This window comes from Episyrphus balteatus, chromosome 1, assembly GCF_945859705.1.
Source record: "Episyrphus balteatus chromosome 1, idEpiBalt1.1, whole genome shotgun sequence".
Taxonomy (NCBI): Eukaryota; Metazoa; Arthropoda; class Insecta; order Diptera; family Syrphidae; genus Episyrphus; species Episyrphus balteatus.
Genome location: NC_079134.1, coordinates 74,644,919 through 74,665,319, shown reverse-complemented (window position 1 = coordinate 74,665,319; position 20,401 = coordinate 74,644,919). Strand labels below are relative to the sequence as shown.

The window sequence follows — 20,401 nt, the reverse complement described above, 5'->3', positions numbered from 1 at the left end:
ATTTTTGTTTTGGTGATTGAAGTTAAAAAAATGTGTTTTTTTTTATTTTTGTACCTTTGTTAGAGCAAAACTTTAGTTATTCCGCGTTATTCCGCTTAGACACAATATTCAATGCAAAGCTTGATTTATTATCTATCAAGAATCACTAAAATTTGACACCCCAATTTTGTTATGAAAAAAAAAATGATGGCATACCGTAAAAATCGAATAACTTTTTCGTATTTTGTTAGAAGAAGAATGTTATAGAATTAGAAACTTTTTTTATTTCACAGGGTATTCAAAAAATTTGTGAATTTGATTTTAAAATAGTTCCAATAAAAATACAGGGTGTTCAAATTCAAAGTTAACAGTAAAAAAAAAAAGAATTAAGTTATTTTAAAAATTAAAAACGAAAACTATAAATTAATAAAAAAAAAGTATAACATCTGATAAAGGGTGTTCCAATTATAATAATAGGTAAAAATAAATTAATTTAAAAAAAAACAATTGTTTATTTTTCGAGCAATAGTGCCTTTAACGCGTATTTTTCACAAAATTTGATATTAATTTGATACTTTGAAAATCGGTATTAAAATTAATTTTACTTGTTATAAGTGCTGTGTTTTGTTATTGTGTGTATATGTACTGTGGAGTATTAATTTTCGTCTTTTTATAATGTGGTACGTTATTTGAATAATTAGCAAACTATCCTTTTAAATTACAAAATATTTCGGTATTATATAATTTAAAGAATGTCTTTCCAAATAACAAAGAAGGACATATTTGATGTTTGGGTCTCAAAAATAAAAATTAAGCGCTTTGAGGCAGTTATGTCATTTGTTTTAAATGTTTTTGGTAACATAACGTTTTCTGAAGAAGCAGTTAAATCATTAAAGGCGTCTGTGAGGACAACTTGTTTTAAGTTAGATCAGTTATGGTCAAAAAACAGGAACCGTGAAAGCTTTGAATGCAAAAATGCTTCCTGGCTCAGTGGCTATTTAGTAATACCACAGCAAATATTTTACGAAATTCCTTCCCCTTCGAATTCTGCAAGTGTGGGTAGACCTAGAAAATCATTTAATGAGTGCTGTGAAAAAATGAAGGAGAAGAAAGTACAAGGCCTCTTAGACTCATTTAGCTTTGAAGAAATTTCAACTGCATATGAAATTAGTTTGCGAAAAAGTGGAAAAAGGAATTAGTAAGGGTGAAATTGTTTACATTAAAAACAAAACATATAGTAAAAACAATTAAATAAATTCAAATTGGCTTTTTATTTTACAAGAATAACAAGATTGGTAAAAACAAATTGTCTATTCCAGTTAAACTGATTTTTTTTCGACAGGAAGTTTACGGTTCTTTTAATTTTTGGTATCCTTGATGATGTATGGCAGAAAAATTTCGTGACTTAAAAAAAAAACATTGATTGTGCATAAATAAAGCTACATAATTTAAAACATCCTTTGAAATAGTATCTTGTACGTTTTAGTAGCCTTTTAGAGAATAGTTTCTTTAATTCATAAACAACGTCATTGACATATCGGTTTGCAAAAAACCTAGTCAATTCTGATAATAATTAACTTTTTTCTTTATTTTATTCATATTTGTCATAAAATTAAACAATAAATCATTCCTCAAAAGTTTTTTTTGTAAATTATGATTTTCAAAAAAAAGTACTTTTTGGTTAAAATAACCTGTCACTTCAAAGCTCATTTTACAAAAACTTAAATAAAATATCACCAAAATGTGAATTACATTTGATTGTATACACATATTCAATGAACTAATCACAAAAAAACTACAACAAAATTTAAAATGCAAGCGTTATTAATTTTATTCCGCTAAATTCGCGAATTCCCACACTGTGCGCCGCTGTCACCACCGTAGATAGGTACTTTGCTTCAAGCATCCCGTACACTTGTTCATTGATTGTTGTTGTAAAGTTTTTTTCGAACAAAATTCACGTGTACTTTTTGTATTTATTGCAATTTTAATTGAATTAAACAACAATTTTAATTAATTTCAATCTAATTGTTCTCAAAAGTAAATTAACAAAAACAAACGATTTCGCGAAAGGCACATTGTTTACATTTTTGACAACTGGCATTTGGCACTTGACAGTTCGTTTGACGTTTCGTTCAGTTTCGTCAAGTGTGGTTATACAGCGAAGCAAATTTATAAGTACATACAGAGTGTGTTCAACAAACATTATTTTTTTTGTTGATTTTTAAAATAAGTCCAGTCATAAAACTCCATTCATTTACAATTTATTAAATTATTTTGGAAATTTCGCACACTAATACGGTTGCAATTAATTAATTTTTTTTCGGTATTTTCGTATGAAAATAAACTAATTTTTCATAAATTCTGATAATTTAAATTGATAACCGGTGCAATTTGAGCAATTTCTTTGGATAATAATATGGATAATTTAATTCCACAATACATTTGTTCAGTTCTTAAATAAATAAAGTAACAATGACTGGCAAGAAAAGGCAAACTTCTCCACCCAAGGTGTTGGAGCTCAAATCATCATAAATTACTTTATTTTTGAATTAAACTTTGAATAATTAACTTACTCTTAAATTGAATAAATTCTACTACTTTTTTTACATTTATTTTTGAATTTGGCGCTTCATTTATACGATTCGCCATAATAACTTATTGTTGAATTCGCCGTAAAAATGTTACTTAAAAATAACGTAATTTCTCTCTCTAAAAAACTGCAATAAAATGTATGTATAAATAGAAGCTTTCAATTTTAATAAAACCTCTTTCTTGTTCAAAAACCCTTAGGGGAAAAATCGCTGCATTTTCATTTCGTCGTTCGCTACAAGTTTATAGTTTCGCTTTTATAGTATATCGACTATAATATAGTAATTTTAAAGTTATAGTATCTAGAGTAATTTCGCTTAATTTATCTCAACCAGGATCTACCTATCTTTTTCATAGAAAAGACAAAATAGAGTTCCCAGGTTGACGGTCAAAGTTGTTTAATCGTACATTTTTGGCGCCCAACGTGTTTAAAGTGGTAATCCACATAAATTCCTATAAAAAATTTAAAAAGAAATAAATTCTGTGTGAAAACTTATATATATTTTGCACTAAAAGTGACTATAAAAACTATAAACTTAATCAAAAAACTATAAATTAGTGCATTGAAAGTTAAAATTTCATCGGTTACGTCGCGCTATCGGTTTCGTGTCGCGAGTGCATGGTGTTGGTGCTAAAATCCAGGAGAAAGGAGAACAAAATCCAAGGAGAAAACTCTCATCAATCATCCCAGAAGAAGACGAACCAGCAGGTTAAAAAGCCAGAGAAAATTGTGGGAAATAAGTATAAAAATTCCCACCCAGGTATGTCCGGTCTGAATTTTATTCAAATGTGCGTTGTTCCAGCATCTACTTGATCTAATTTTAAAGCTAATTACAACATAAAAGCTAAATAATAATAAAAAAAAAAAAAAAAAAAAACGCACATTCGACATACAAAAAAGACCTTAAACTTGCTATTACCTAAATCTTCAAATATACATTATATATATATATTTAAACTATATACATACAATATATTCTAACTATATTTAAATAAAACTATGAACAACATATCCTGCTTTATAAATATATTTCACAATTAAATATTTAAATACAAAACTCCATAAACTAAATAACATATATCAAACATAAATTCATTCGCTAACCATAATCAGCATCCGCATAATTTATGGTGCTTTCATCACGTAAAAATTGATAAAATCCACAAAAGTGTATTTACGATCCACTTTTGGGCGAAACACACACACACACACACAATATTAAAAAGCTTTCGTTTCCAACATATTTTCGAAAACTAACCCATTGACGCACTCACCACACCATTGCATAATATCGTTTCGCTCTATTCGCTCGTTCTCTCGTTACTTACAATCCACAAATAGGATCCATAGTATACACACCTGATTTCGATTTCAGTGCACAGATCAACATTTCGGCACACAACATAATTGATTTCATTTATCGCTTTGCTCTATTCGCTCGTACTCTCTTATCGTAGCCACATATCATCTCCATGGTATACACACCTGATTCGATTTCAACTTGATATCAGTGCATCGATCTTCATTTCGCCACTACATCATCACCCAGGTCGTCAACGTTGTCATCATCGTCATCATCGCCATCATCGTCGTCGTCGGGGGAGATTTCTGCTTCATGATCAATTCACTGATAGAGCTTTTTTGAATTGCATTTTTTGTCGTTGAAATGCAATAAACAACTTTTGCCTTTTCGTAGGTTTAACCTTCAATGCTTTGAAAAGAAATTCTTAGTACAGAATAAATTCGCTTGTTAAAATTGGATCTTGGATTAATCTCAATTCTCACAATCTATCTTTGAATTCAACTCGCCGTGAGATTTCATTTGTTGGGACAGTTTTTTGTTGGGAAATTTTATTCTTTACAACAGGGTTGCCACCTAGCATTTTTTGATTTATTGAATAAATTTAATTGAATTTTCAATAAATTATAATCGTTTTTGTTTTTACTGTCGCTGTTTAAAGAATAATAGAAAATTAAAAATCTAAAATGGCTGAACCAACACTTGATGAATTAAAACAACAACGAGCTTCTACTAAAGGAAGTATATCTCGGATAAAGAATATCGTGGAATCCAATTCTAACGCCCTAACTTCAACTGAACTTGAATGTCGTCTAGGAATTTTGGAGTCGTATTTTAAACAAATATTAGCATATCAAACCAAAATAGAAGTTTTATTACCAACAGATACTAGTAGAGGTGAAATAGAAGATTTGTACATCACCGCAAAAACTAAAATTCTTTCGCTTTTGGGTACTGGTAGACGAAGTAGTATCGCAGACATGACAGTTTCTACTGTCCCACATACAATTAGTCATCTTCCAAAACAACGTTTACCAAAGTTTAGTGGAAGATATTCAGACTATAAAAATTTTATAAATTCGTACAACAATTTGGTAGAAAATGATTTAAGTTTGACAAAAATAGAAAAATTTAATTACTTGCTTTCTTGTTTGAGTGATCAAGCTCTTGGCACAGTTAAGGCTTTTCAAGTCACGGAAGCCAATTATCCCAAGGCACTTCTTAGTTTGAAAGAGCGCTATGATAATGATTGCCTCATTTTCTTAGAATATATCTCACAGCTGATCGAATTACCCAAGGTTCAAAAAGCTTCTTCTGTTTCTCTACGTAGCTTAGTAGACAATATTTCGGCGTTGATTAGTTCGCTACTTTCTATAGGATCGCATGAGAATATTTGTAACGCAATAATAATTCATATTGCGATGTCGAAGGTTGACACAGATACACAATCGAAGTGGGATGAACAACTGGACTATAAGAAGTTGCCGGATTGGAAGGATTGTGCCAGCATACTCAATAAACGGTGCCAATATTTGGAAGCAAGAGATAGCAAGCAGATTCGTTCGGAACAATGCGTGAAGACATTCAACAAACATTCATCAACAAAGCCAACAATAGTAAATCCTCATCGCCCACAAACTTCGCTTGCTGCAAACCAACGATCCTGTATCTTATGTCGAGACCTTAACCATTCAATTACAAATTGTAAAAAATTTCTTGAGCTTTCGGTTATGGATAGATTTTGGAAAACCAAGAAACTAGGTTTGTGTCTGAATTGTTTAGGGAAGGGTCATAGTGTATCTAGATGTCCGTCGTCTTATAAGTGCAAGACTTGCAAACAAGCACATCATAGCCTTTTGCATAGGACTCAACCTGCAGACACCAATTCTGGTATTGATCCTCCCTCAGATACATCTGGTCAAAGCACATCAGCTGCAACTCATTCCGCAATGGAAAAAGAGCAAGTTCCTGAAGCACAAGTTATTTTAGCAACAGCATTAGTTCTTATCAAGGACTCATCGGAAGGCTTTCAACTCGGTAGGGTTCTACTAGATTCTGGTTCACAAGTCAATTTTATTAATGAAAAGTTCGCCAATTCACTTGGTCTAAGGAAACATCGTAAGAATGTTGACATCGTCGGAATAGGAGTGACTGAAACAAAAATAAAATATCAAACTCAATCAACAATCCGTTCACGATATAGCAACTTTGAAATTTCTCTCGAGTTTTTAGTTGCACCTTCCATCACTGGGTATCAGCCTGAAGCATCTCTCAATGTAAGCAGTTGGAATCTACCTTCTAATTTAGAGCTTGCTGATGAGAATTTTAATCAACCGTCACAAATCGATTTATTATTAGGGGCTGAAGCTTTCTTCGATTTATTAGAATCAGGTCAGATAAAACTCGGAGAGGGTCTTCCATCATTGCAACAAACTGCATTAGGATGGATTGTATCTGGAAGATACAAATCAAAATACAACACTTCAAAGAAAGCATCGTGCGTAGCCAATACACTTGAAGTTGGTCTTGATAAATATTTTGAAAAATTCTTTGAATTTGAAGAAATTCAAGGTCTACGGTCAATATGGTCTGAAGAGCAGAATGAATGCGAAAAGCATTTCATAGACACAATTAAGGTGCTTCCTAGCGGTCGGCTTATGGTACAACTACCTTTCAAAAAACATCCTAGCTGTCTTGGAGGCTCTTACGATATTGCTTTTAGAAGATTTTTGTCGCTTGAGCGTAGGTTATCCAAAAATGCATCAATAAAAAGTCAATATTCTGATTTCTTAAAAGAATACGAACGTTTAGGTCACATGTCTCTGGTTCCCAATCCAAACCTTGATGAAGATCATTATTATCTTCCGCATCAATATGTATTAAGGCCTGATAGCGTATCAACAAAGTTACGTGTAGTCTTCGACGCATCTTGCCGCACATCATCACAAATTTCTTTAAATGGAATACTAATGGTGGGTCCTACTATACAGGATGAGCTTTTGATTATTTTGCTACGTTTTAGACTTTATCGATACGCGCTAACTGCAGACATCGTTAAGATGTATAGGCAATTCCTTGTGCATCCATCGGATAGGAAATTCCAATTCATCTTGTGGAGAGAAAACGAACATACCCCAATACAAACTTACCAGCTCAATACCATAACTTACGGCACATCATCTGCACCCTTTTTAGCAATTCGCTGTCTTCAGTATTTGGCTGAAATTAACGTCGAACGTTTTAGTCAAGGTGCTGCTGTTCTTAAGTCGGACTTTTACGTTGATGACATGCTAACTGGGGCAGACGACTTGGATACTCTTTGTCAAAAACGGAATGAAGTCGTTTCAATTTTGAGTACAGCTGGCTTAGAACTTTCGAAGTGGAACAGCAATCATGTCGCTTTAATTGAAGAAGCTACACCAAAGGACATCAAATTGACTGAATCCAATCTCACCAGTACGTTAGGTATTTCTTGGAACCCTCGTGCTGATGAATTCATTTTTTCATTCAAACCTAATCGGGTCTATACAAAATCGGGATACACAAAAAGATCTATTCTCTCGCTTTCGTCGTCTCTTTTTGATCCAATGGGCTTGCTTAGTCCAATAATTATCCGGGCTAAGATACTGCTACAACAGCTTTGGATAGAAAAATTCGATTGGGACGAAAATATTTCTCCAAATCTCGAGACAGAGTGGCGTCAATTCATGACAGATCTCAACTCAATTCAAAATCTTCCAATTCCTCGATACGTTTTTCTAGAAAACAATATCAGATTCCAGATACATGGGTTCGCAGACGCATCTATGAAAGGGTATGGCTGCTGCATTTATCTGCGGAGCATTGACAATAGTGGGTCCGTAGGAGTGAAACTTTTAGTCGCCAAATCCAGAGTTGCTCCTGCAAAGAAGAGAACACTTCCCCGCCTAGAGCTCTGCGCAGCACATCTCTTATCCAAACTTTGGGTAACAATACAAAGGGTCATCGTCAAGCACTACAATGAAACTTACTTTTGGACTGATTCGTCAATAGTTCTGCACTGGATATCCACACATTCTTCGAAGCTAAATACTTTCGTTGGTAATAGAGTAGCTGAAATCCAGGACACAACAAAGGAGGTGGTCTGGAAACATGTTCCAACTTCTGACAATCCAGCAGATATAGTTTCTCGAGGATGTACAGCGGAAGAGCTTAAAAGTTCAATTTGGTTCAGGGGTCCAGATTTCTTGATCGAGGATGAAGAAAGGGGGCCATGTTCATTAGGAGCTTCTCCTCCTCCAGAAGATTTATTGCTAGAACACAGGAAAACTGTTTTAGTTTGTCAAAAAGACAAAAACTATTATCTCAATTTAATTGAAAAGGTTAGCTCGTACACCAAAGTTTTGAGAATCTTTGCTTACGTAAAAAGATATCTCAATTTACGATTACTGAGGATTCCATTCCCAGGTCGATACCTTACAGCTGAGGAGTTAGATTATTCGTTACTCACCATAGTTAATGTCATACAAATGGAGTATTTTGCGAAGGAGATCCAGGCAGTAAAATCAAACTCAAAACTTCAAGGATCGACAAAATGGTTATGTCCTTTTATCGAGGACAGAAATGGTCTTTTGTTGTTGAGAGTAGGTGGCAGATTGAAACATGCTGACATTCCAGAGGAAAACAAACATCCGATGTTGCTTCCAAAAGATTGCAATTTCAGCAAAGAACTTATTCGACATTTGCACTATTCTAACTACCATGCAGGTCCAAAGGCTCTTGTGGCGCTAACGAGACAAAGATTTTGGATCATCAATGTTCGACAGTTGGCACGCAGCGTTATTCGAAGGTGCACTCATTGTGCAAGATATCGACCGAAGTTATATGACCAAGTAATGGGAGATTTGCCTGCAGAAAGATTAACATCTTCACGTCCATTTTTGTGCTGTGGGGTTGATTTCTGTGGTCCTATTTACACATACTACAAAATCAGGGGGAAGGTGCCTTATAAAACCTATGTGGCAGTTTTTGTCTGCTTCGCTTCGAAAGCGGTTCACTTAGAAGCTGTATCAGACCTTTCAGCAGATGCTTTTATAGGAGCATTAAAAAGAATGATAGGTCGTAGAGGTATTCCCAAAGACATCCACTGTGACAACGCGACAAATTTTGTTGGCGCACAGTCAAAACTAAGCGAGTTGCGAGATATGTTGTTCAAAAAATCCAACCAAGAAAATCTCATTAATTATTGTACTAATTCCAATATAAATTTTCATTTTATACCCCCCAGGGCACCCAATTTTGGTGGAATTTGGGAAGCAGCAGTTAAAGTCGCTAAGGGTCATTTGTATCGCAGCCTTGGAAACGCCAAATTGTCATTCGAGGAGCTGTCAACTGCACTTGTCGAGATTGAGGCCATCATGAATTCGAGGCCTATTACTTCAATATCAACAGATCCAAACGACTTCGAAGCCCTAACACCAGCACATCTCCTGATCGGGTCCTCTCTCAAGGCGATTCCTGAACTATTGACTGAGGTATCCGACATAAGCTATCTCGAAAGGTGGCGGCGAATTAACGCTGTCAAAACTCATTTCTGGAAGCGATGGTCCAACGAGTACGTCACTGAACTGCAAGGTCGTGGAAAGTGGACAACATCAAGTCCAAATATCGCTATCGGCAGCTTGGTCATCATTCACGAAGACAATTTACCACCCCAAAAATGGCTCCTGGGAAGAGTCACCAAAGTCATCGAAGGTCCTGATGGGCGAGTAAGAGTCGCCGATGTTAAAACCCAACGAGGAACATTTCGAAGACCTATTCGCAAATTGGCGGCGATTCCGTCTTGAAAGGTGATCCTTTCAAAGGGGGCGGAATGTTGGAGCTCAAATCATCATAAATTACTTTATTTTTGAATTAAACTTTGAATAATTAACTTACTCTTAAATTGAATAAATTCTACTACTTTTTTTACATTTATTTTTGAATTTGGCGCTTCATTTATACGATTCGCCATAATAACTTATTGTTGAATTCGCCGTAAAAATGTTACTTAAAAATAACGTAATTTCTCTCTCTAAAAAACTGCAATAAAATGTATGTATAAATAGAAGCTTTCAATTTTAATAAAACCTCTTTCTTGTTCAAAAACCCTTAGGGGAAAAATCGCTGCATTTTCATTTCGTCGTTCGCTACAAGTTTATAGTTTCGCTTTTATAGTATATCGACTATAATATAGTAATTTTAAAGTTATAGTATCTAGAGTAATTTCGCTTAATTTATCTCAACCAGGATCTACCTATCTTTTTCATAGAAAAGACAAAATAGAGTTCCCAGGTTGACGGTCAAAGTTGTTTGATCGTACACAAGGATTTAAACCTTGATCATTTAAAGCACCAGCGGGTGGTTATAAAAAATAATATTACACGTATAAAAACGGGATTAGAAGAAAAAACTTTTTCGCTTTTTTGATGTCGAAAGTTGATTCAGTCACGAGGTCGAAGTGGGAGGAACAGCTAGATTACAGCACCCTTCCTTTATGGAGCGATTGTGAAGCAGCTCTTAACAAAAGATACCAGCACTTATCTGCTGAAGAATCTTCTACCTCAAGACTTAAACCATGTGACAAACAATCCAAACCAAAACAAGATGTAGGTCGTCATAGAAATCAAAAGTCTTTATTTGCAGTAAGCACACAACAACAAATAAAATCAAAATGCCTTTTCTGCAAATCAAATGATCATTTTATAACCGCATGCCAATCGTTTTCCGCAATTCCTGTTTTACAAAGATTCGAATTTGCAAAGAGTGTTCCTATTTGTATTAACTGCCTTGGAAAAGGACACACAGTTTCAAAATGCAAGCTAAGTCGATGCAGTGTTTGTAATCGCTCGCATCATACGTTGTTACATCAATATTTAACAACTTTTAATAACCCATCGTCTCAACCGGCTACGAGTTTCCAAGCAATGCATGCTTCGGTACTGACTGACCAAGTTATTCTTGCTACGGCAATCGTACAAATAAAAGGCATAAATGGCGAATCTATGCCAGCTCGAGCTTTACTCGATTCAGGCTCGCAAATTAACTTCATAACTGAAGAACTTTCGCAAAGGTTGAAACTTCGAAAAGAAGAAAAATCTTTAAATTTACTTGGCATTGGGAAAGCAAGTACGAAAGTTAATAAAAAACTAAATGCAGTAATAAAGTCACGATTTAATGACTATTCCTTCTCTGAAGATTATTGGGTTATGAATTCAATATCATCATATCAACCCAAGCTATTAATACAGCTAATTGGAATATTCCTCCTAACATTCAAATGGGCGATCCATATTTTAATAAGCCGCAAAATATTGATTTGTTAATAGGAGCTGAAACATTCTTTGAATTGTTGTCTGCTGGTCAAATTAAACAAGGACCCGAATACCCAACTATCCAAAAAACCCTTCTTGGTTGGATAGTATTTGCAAAATATCCCATGTGCTCGAGTTCAAATACAAAACAATGTAATTTGGTATGCCAGTCTGAGGAATTGCCAGACTTGGACAAAGCCTTTCAGCGACTTTGGCAAATGGAAGAAATTCCGGGAGAAACGAAAAAGTTTCTAACAACAGAACAAAAAATGTGTGAAGATCATTTTGTAGAAAATACAAAACTTTTGCCCACAGGTCGATTTGAGGTAAAACTGCCATTCAAATCTTCACCAAATTCTCTTGGTTCTTCGTTTGAAACTGCCAAACGTAGATTTCTTGCACTTGAGCGCAAACTTTCCAGAAATACTGAGTTAAAAGCGATGTATATGGATTTTATGAAGGAATATCTGTTATTGGGACACATGTCACCAACAAATAACGAAATTCCTAAAAGCCCACACTATTTCATTCCTCACCAATGTGTCTTGCGACCGCAAAGCACAAGTACTAAATTACGAGTCGTGTTCGATGCCTCAAGTCGAACATCTACTCAAGTATCTCTGAATGACATCTTGATGGTTGGGCCAACCATTCAAGAGGAGCTGTTTTCGACATTGCTCCGTTTTCGTACTCATAAATATGCCATTACGGCTGATATTACGAAAATGTATCGACAAGTTCTCATCAATGAAGAGCATTCGAATTACCAGCTCATAGTGTGGAGGCAATATCCAACTCAACCTCTACAATATTTCCGCCTTAACACCGTAACGTACGGCACTTCACCAGCACCATTTTTAGCTATACGGTGTTTGAAGATGTTAAGTGATAACTTCAAAAACTCATATCCTACGGGATCTAAAGTTATCGAAAAAGATTTTTATGTGGATGATCTTTTAACTGGTGCCGATGATATTGAAACCTTAAAAATTATTAAAAATGAAATACAAGTTATTTTAAAAAATCGTGGGTTTCAATTGGCAAAATGGTATTCAAATCATCTAGAATTGTATAATGCTGAAAGTCCAGAAAAGTCAATCAAATTCAATGACTCTACAAAAACGTTAGGAATTTGCTGGCAACCAAAAGAAGATAATTTTTCTTTCAATTTAGACAGCAGTTTTCATGATCTACGAGCCACCAAAAGAAATATTCTTTCAGTTTCTTCTCGTCTGTTCGACCCTCTTGGTTTATTGTGCCCCATTATTACCAAAGCTAAAATCTTATTGCAAGAGCTATGGATTGCAAAACTTGATTGGGATGAGTCGATTCCGTTGCGCCTTGATACATGTTGGCAAGACATTAAACCTATCTCAGCTTTGCGAGATAAAAATATCAAGGTTTGTTGAAACCCATTCGAATGCAAAAATTCAAATTCATGGGTTCGCTGATGCTTCGATGCGGGCTTACGGAGGTTGCATTTACATCCGAAGTCAAAGCACGGCGGGTATCAAGTCGACGCTATTAACAGCAAAGTCCAGGGTGACCCCTTTGAAAACCAAATCGCTTCCGCGATTGGAACTTTGCGCAGCGCATACTCTTTCTAACTTATGGATGAGAGTATCGGCAATGTTGAATCTTGACGTTGAAAAAGTTGTTTTTTGGACCGATTCCGAAATAACGTTGCATTGGATAAAAACACATCCATCTACGCTTGCAACTTTTGTTGCAAATCGAGTGTCCGACATCCAAGAGTGGACGCAAAAAGTATCATGGAGACATGTTCCAACAAAACAAAACCCAGCAGACATTGTGTCAAGAGGTTGTAATGTGGACGAAATCAAAAGTTCAATATGGTTTAATGGTCCTTCATTTCTATTGGAAGATCCAACGTTGTGGCCAGTGAATTCTCATTTCGAGTTATCTCCAGAGGAGGAAGCTTTAGAAAAAAGAAAGACCAATTTAGCTCTGGTCGCGGTTGAAATTCCCCGAACGAAACTCATGGAGTTTATTGAAGAAGAGACGTCCTACATAGAACTTGTTACAACCATTGTTCATGTAATGCGATTCTTTGCAGTTTCTAAAGAAAAAACGAAATTATTTGAAGAATCACCTACGGCCAAAGAGTTACAATTAGCATTTCTTAAAATAGTTGAAATTGTTCAAAATGATGAATTTCCCGAGGAGATTCAAAAACTTAGAAAGAATGTAACATTGCCCAATCACATTCAAAAACTCAATCCATTCTTACAGGATTTTAATGATGATAACTTTTCATTTTCACTGATTAGAGTAGGAGGGCGTCTTTTAAACGCACCAATTAAATACGATGCGAAATTTCCGTTCCTATTGACCAAAAATTCTCAGTTCATAAAACTATACTTAACGTATCTGCATAGAAAAAATTACCATGCCGGACCTCAAGCAATGGTTGCATTGCTTCGCGAAAAAATTTGGCTAATTAACGCCAAAGAAGCATGTCAAAAAGTTGTACGAAAGTGCGTAAACTGTTTCAAATATAAACCAAAATTGCTCAACCAAATTATGGGAAATCTGCCAGCAGATCGATTAAGAGCACAAAGACCGTTTCTAGTATGTGGTGTAGATTTTTGTGGCCCAGTATATACCACTTTAAAAATTCGTGGTCGGCCACCGTGCAAAACATACATAGTTGTTTTTGATTGTTTCACTTCCAAAGCTGTTCATCTTGAATTAGCTACTAATCTTTCTTCCGAATGTTTTATTCTCGCCCTCAAAAGGTTTATTGGTCGCCAAGGAGTTCCGAAGACGATTCACTGCGACAACGGGACTCAGAGGATCTTGAAAGAAGTTGGAGAAGAGTTCCAGAGAGGGCAGAAGGCAATTCAAACGTACGCAGCAGACGAAGGGTTCAGTTTCAGCTTCATACCACCAAGAGCACCTCACTTCGGAGGCCTGTGGGAGGCGGCAGTGAAAGCGGCGAAAACGCTCTTACAACGTACCGTAGGGAACGCTCTCCTAACGGCAGAAGAACTACTTACCGTAGTAATAGAAGTCGAGGCAATTTTAAATTCAAGGCCAATCGCCCCGTTAAGCGCAGACCCCAACGACGGAGAAGCCCTGACTCCCGCGCACTTACTAATAGGCAGTCCCTTGCGATCACTGCCCCCAGAGGAAGTTCCGGAACGGCAGATGTCCTGCTTAAAAAGATGGCAGACTCTATGCTGGCTCAAGCAGCAGTTTTGGCAGAAGGAGTATCTGCTTGGCCTTCAAGTTCGGTCCAAGTGGATTCGCGAGCAACCCAATCTTATCGTGGGCAAACTGGTCCTTATTCACGAGGACCACGCACCTCCACAACAGTGAACAATGGGACGAGTCGTGGCGGTCGTCGAACGGCAGGACGGAAGGGTCAGGGTCGCCGATATCAAAACCGCAAAAGGGGTAATCGGACGCCCAATCGTGAAACTGGCCCCACTTCCAGATGAGGATTCTTGAAGCCTTGGAGGCTTTCAAAGCGGCCGGTGTTTTGACAAATGGCATTGTAACAATAAAAAACTGAATTTGAATTATTTTAATTAAAATGAACTAAAATGAATTTAAATATAGTTTGAATTAAAATTTGAATTGTACTAAAAATCCAATTTAACTATTGTTAACTAGAACTTAACTGCTATAATATTTAAATTCCGCGCCTTTCGGCCATATTTATTTCACTTTAAAAGAAAGATGAAAAAGAAGAAGAAAAAGAAAACGGAAAATAAATCATTCCACTAAAAGTTACCGCACTCTAAGCACGTCGTTTTATTTAACTCGTTTTTTTTTCTATTGAAAGTTTAATTTCTTAAGTATTTAAAAAGTGTTAACTAAAAGCTCAAAATAAGAGCTAGTTCACAAAAACTCTTGTGATTTTTCAGTAGGAACTCTCATTATACAGTGCTGCTAAAAACATTACGGATTTTTTTGTAATTTTCATCAATTGAAATTTTATAACACAAAACTGGAACAAAATATTGTTTTAATATTTTTTCTATCATTAATATATCAGTCAAGGAATTTGAACACAAATTAATGTTCTTTAATACATTCAAAAATTTAAAAAATTGAAAAATGAAGGAAAGGCAGAATTTCGTATGTGCAAAACTAACCGGATTTTTTAAGGATTTCAATTTTCGCTGTTGAGGCAAAAGCGTCACTTCTGTAAAATTTTTGTTTGCAGTGACAAACAAAGTTGTTAGCTTTGTGAATTGTATAAATTCCTTAATGGAATAACGGAAAAAACGCATTATAGTCGCAAAATTCGTAACTGAGTCGTAGAACACTTTCTAGCCGAAATAAAACATAATGTTATCCCTTTGGAATGTTGTAAATTGCAACGTCAAGTGAGTATGATATCGTCAAAAAGTAAAAAAGAGAAAAATCAGTTGAAGCAGATCACTTGGGTGGATGCCATAACAAAATATCCTTAAAAAAGGATAGGCGAATAAAGAATTTTATGCGGCTTCTTAAACGATTTGTGAGGAGCTTAATCTGCCTTCAACATCAAGTACAGTAAAGAAGGCTTTCAGAGACTTGGTCTTAATCTCTCTCCACTCGGAAAAAGGCCATTCTTTAATACTAAGCATTGTCTAAAAAAGTTGGCAGTTAAAAGATCTTTAAATTTTAAAATAAAAATACTTCATCATGGTTTTATTTACAAAAATAGCTCGATAACAAAACGGAAAAATATGTTTTTCAATGATAAAAGCAATTTTAACTTGGTCTATTCCGATTGTAAATTGGCAGCCAGGCTCTCAAACATGGACATGTTTAAAACCAAAAAAATATGCTCCCTACCGTGAACACAGCAGAGGATCAGTAATGGTTTGGGGGTTCTTTCAGCTACAGGCTCTACCCCGTTACACAGAATCAACGGATTTATGGATCATTTTCAGAATGGAGAGATGTTGGAGTCGATAATGGCTCCATAAAAGGAGAAAGAAGTGCCTTTACATTGGCTCTTCCTGCAAGTTATGATGCCAAAAATTTTTAAAAGCTCATAAAAAGGCAGTTCGGGGTAGACAATACTCCTGGCTTGGAATAGCCGGAACAATTTATCCGACCGAACCTGATTGAAAATTTGTGGGCAATCTTTAAGTGACAGGTAGAGAAGAAAAAGCACACCTCAGCAACTAACGTACTTGCAGCTTTGAAAAATGACTAGGAAGATATTCCTAGTTCTATTTGAAATAATTTGGCAAAGTCCAAGCCTCGTTGGTGCCAAGCAGTTTTCGAAAACAAAGGTTTTTGAGCAAAATATTAACTTTGAACATTAACATTAATAAATCCGGTTAGTTTTTCACAGCTGAAATTCTGGCTTTGCTTCATTTTTTAATTTTTAAATTTTTTGTATGTGTTAAAGATCATTATTTTTTGTTGAAATTGCTTAACTGATATATGAACGATCTAGAAAAAATATTAAAACAATATTTTGTTCCAGGTTTGTGGTATAAAATTTTATTTGATGAAAATGACAAAAAAATCCGGAATGTTTTTAGCAGCACTGTATATATATATATACTCTCATATATAAAAAAAATTAAAAGTATTGACCAAAAGATAATAAGTTTTGAAAAAACATCTTACAAAAAACGGTCTTGCCCCTAAATTGGGGTAAGACCGCCCTGTCACCGTTTCTTTTATTTTAAATGCAGTCTATTTGCAATAATAACATAATTATGCTATATTTTCATCAGTTCTCACTCCAGACCACTGCAGTGGTCTATTTCACCAACTTACAAATTGTAGATTACAAGCACTTTTTTAACAAATTTGTGGAAAAAACGATTTTTTCTGTTTCACAAAATTTTTGTATTACAAAAATGTATTTGTTGTTTACAAAGGGAAATTTGTAGAAATTTCTTTATTTCAGTTTCACCAAAAGTTAATTTTCTTTGTTGCGTAGGGGAGAGTGGGGCTAAATGTAACAGGGGTAAGAATTAACAGCTAAAAAAAGCGATGTTCCTTTCAATATTAAGAAACGCGTAAAGGAGAAAAATGCTCAATTTTTGCATATCTACCGGCACATTTTCTTCAAATGAAGATTAGACGACAGGGTGAGAAGTTACACTAGTGGTGCCCAAAAAATGCATGTTTGTAACTTTTTTTTTTAATTTTATTTTTGGTCTACCTCTTTACCCGAAAAAGATAGAGTGCTAAGTGTTTTTTTGTTATATGCAACTGTGTTTTGGCTCAAATTGTGTGTATATTTTATGTCTATAACAGTTTCGCTTTTTTTTTAAATTGATTTTATGTGCCAAATTTCATGCTGGGGCTAGTTGTAACATTTTTCCGGGGCAAGTTGTACCATGTAAAAACCTACCTATATACTGAAAAATTGTTTACCTAATATAATTAACAACCCTGAATATGAATGCTTGTAATTGAATTTGTATTTATTTTGAAATTGGAAACACATTTTTGAACCACCACTTGAATTCATAAAGCTTATAAAACAATTTATGAATTCTAATAACTTTTATTTAAGACTACTGTCAAATTTTCTCTGGAAATCTTGGATTTGCTCCACTTTTTACAAATTTGCACCAAAATTTCATGACTGAGGTTTGTTTTTATTGTTATTAATTAAAAATAAATAAATATAAACAAATAAAGGTATTTTTCTCTTATTTTTAGTTCTTGGTACAACCTACCCCGGTATGTGTTACACTTTGCCCCGTATGTGGGGTAAGTTGAAACAACACGATTTTTTTTTTGAAGCTTTATTTTTCAACATTACCGTTATGTTTTGCTAAATTTGTATGATGGATCTTGGAGCTAAAACATGGGTCTTTAATTTAAAAAAGATCTGGTTGACCCACTTTCAAATTTGTAGGAGAACCATCGATTTTAGAAAAAAGTGTTACATTTGGCCCCACTCTCACCTACAAGTACAAATTTGTTAACATTTATATTTTTTTGTAAGTTTGTGTTTCACGAAATCAAAATTTTTTACAAATTTGTTCAGTTACTGAAAAATTCTTGCAGTAGAAAGATCGTGTGTTGAATAAATTACAATTTGTAATTTTCGTAAGAAATCGCATTAAAAATGACCTTACGCCGGAGGCATAATAGCACGGACAGTGATATAAGTGAAGATTTTAATAGACAAAGAAAAATATATCGATTGCGAATTAATTTTGAAATTTCAAATTAATTTATTTTCAACGAAAAGTTTCGGTTAAAACGTGCTAAGGCAGAGGAAATTATAAGGCAAATTGGACCCCACATTGCAAATCAGTCGAGTAAAAACTTTTCCCTTACACCGGCACAACAATTTCTAACAGCTTTACATTGGCTTGGAAATGGTGGACAATATCAAACGGTATGCAGAACAGTGCATCGTGTTTGTTCTGCCATTGTTGATACTTACTTTGAAAATACTGTACGTTGGCCAGAAGATTTTGAAAGAATTCGAGAACGATTCTATAATATTGCCGGTAAATATAATCTATCTTACAAATGAATGCACTTAAAACTAATAACTATTTTCTAAAGGTATGCCATTTGTTTATGGATGTATCGACGGAACGCTTGTTAAAATTGATTCACCTAACGAGTTTGAATCAACGTATGTCGATAGACACGGCAACCACTCAATAAATTGTATGGTCGTTTGCGGCCCCGACTATACATTTTATAATGCTTACATTAATTGGCCCGGTAGTGTTCACGATGCGCGAGTACTCAGAAGAAGCCCATTATTTTCAACATTTGAAAACGGATTTCGACCTTTTCCTCACAGCGTTTTGCTAGGGGACACAGGGTATCCAATAAAAGATTGGCTAATGACACCAGTTACGAGAACCACATCTCCAGTTATCGACCGTTATAATAGAGCGCACAAATCAACAAGGAGGATAATAGAGAATGCGATTGGTATTCTTAAAATAAAATTTCCATGCCTCAACCATTTGAGAGTGCAACCAAAAAAAGCATTTTTCCTAACAGCGTTTTGCTAGGGGACACAGGGTATCCATTAAAAGATTGGCTAATGACACCAGTTACGAGAACCACATCTCCAGTTATCGACCGTTATAATAGAGCGCACAAATCAACAAGGAGGATAATAGAGAATGCGATTGGTAGTCTTAAAATAAAATTTCCATGCCTCAACCATTTGAGAGTGCAACCAAAAAAAGCATTTCAAATTATTAAATGCTGCATAATTTTGACAAACATTTTCCCGACAAGATGAAACCAATTACTTATTTGAATTGCATTCTGAAATCCATTAAAACAATTTGAATAGCTTTCACTCAATTCTGAAATTGTATATCTGTGTTGGTACATAATCACAGATATATATTTTGCTTATACATATACATACATGTTTGACGTTTAAGTATTTAAATATTTATTTTGATTTGAATTCTGATTCGAAATCAAGAACAGAATTTCTTATTTCTGTTCCAAGAAGCTTTCCATCTGCCATGTTCGTCAGAATAAAACACTTTCAGAAGGCTTTTGAATACTTCCGAACTATTATGGACGGCCAATCGAAAAAGACATAATAAAACTATTCGGAACTTCAAAAACAACATTATTGTTTATTTTATTGTAAATATATACAAATTTATTATTTAATAAAAAAAAATAAATAAGCCTCTAAAACAAAAATAAAAATATTTACATATCTCTTTCATTTATCTCTCTCATATCATAGCCATGAAATTCAATAACTTTTTCAGTTGTTTGTTGTCCGCACTCGTAACTCTTTGAAACTGGATATTCTTTATCAATGGCAGTGGTGTATTCACTTTTTGGTAAACCCAATTTTTTTTTTTTGAGAGCATCTAGCTGAAGATTATAAATCTCCAGCTGTAACCTTCTTTTTCTTAGAGAGACAATAACATCGGCATTGTCATAGAGTTGTTGCGTTTTTCTTTTTCGGCTAGGTTTTGGTTCTTGATGTGTTCTGTTACCCTTCAAGCAAGAAAACTGAGTTCAACAAAGAAACTCCGACCTCAGACCGCGAAAATCGGGCTTGCACTCACACACTTGCAACTTTTTGTGTATGAACACAAAAGTCGAACGAGAATCGTGGTGAAAAAGTGCGAAAAGGAAAATTGACGAAGGAAAGACAAAGGGAACAGAAAAACAAAGCGTCAACTTCATTTTATTTTTTTTCTTGCAGTGTTTGTGGCGTGTCGTATCTCGCCTTGTTTAATATTAAATTAAATA

At 34.8% G+C, this 20,401-nt stretch overlaps 2 protein-coding genes across 6 annotated transcripts in view; one reads left to right on the top strand and one right to left on the bottom strand.

Annotated features, from left to right (window-relative positions):
- Positions 1 to 20,401, bottom strand: part of LOC129905198 (nitric oxide synthase) — an 822,682-nt gene that overhangs the window by 165,341 nt on the left and 636,940 nt on the right. The window lies entirely within an intron of this gene.
- On the top strand, positions 446 to 14,423 carry LOC129905206 (uncharacterized). Its single transcript, XM_055980634.1, has 2 exons — positions 446 to 2,490; positions 10,218 to 14,423. The coding sequence occupies exon 2, from the start codon at positions 11,170 to 11,172 to the stop codon at positions 12,610 to 12,612; it is 1,443 nt and encodes a 480-aa protein (XP_055836609.1). The 5' UTR covers positions 446 to 2,490; positions 10,218 to 11,169; the 3' UTR covers positions 12,613 to 14,423.

What these genes read in the sequence shown, in the direction of transcription:
- LOC129905206 (XM_055980634.1), top strand. Translation starts at nt 11,170, where the DNA reads ATGGGCGATCCATATTTTAATAAGCCGCAAAATATTGATTTGTTAATA.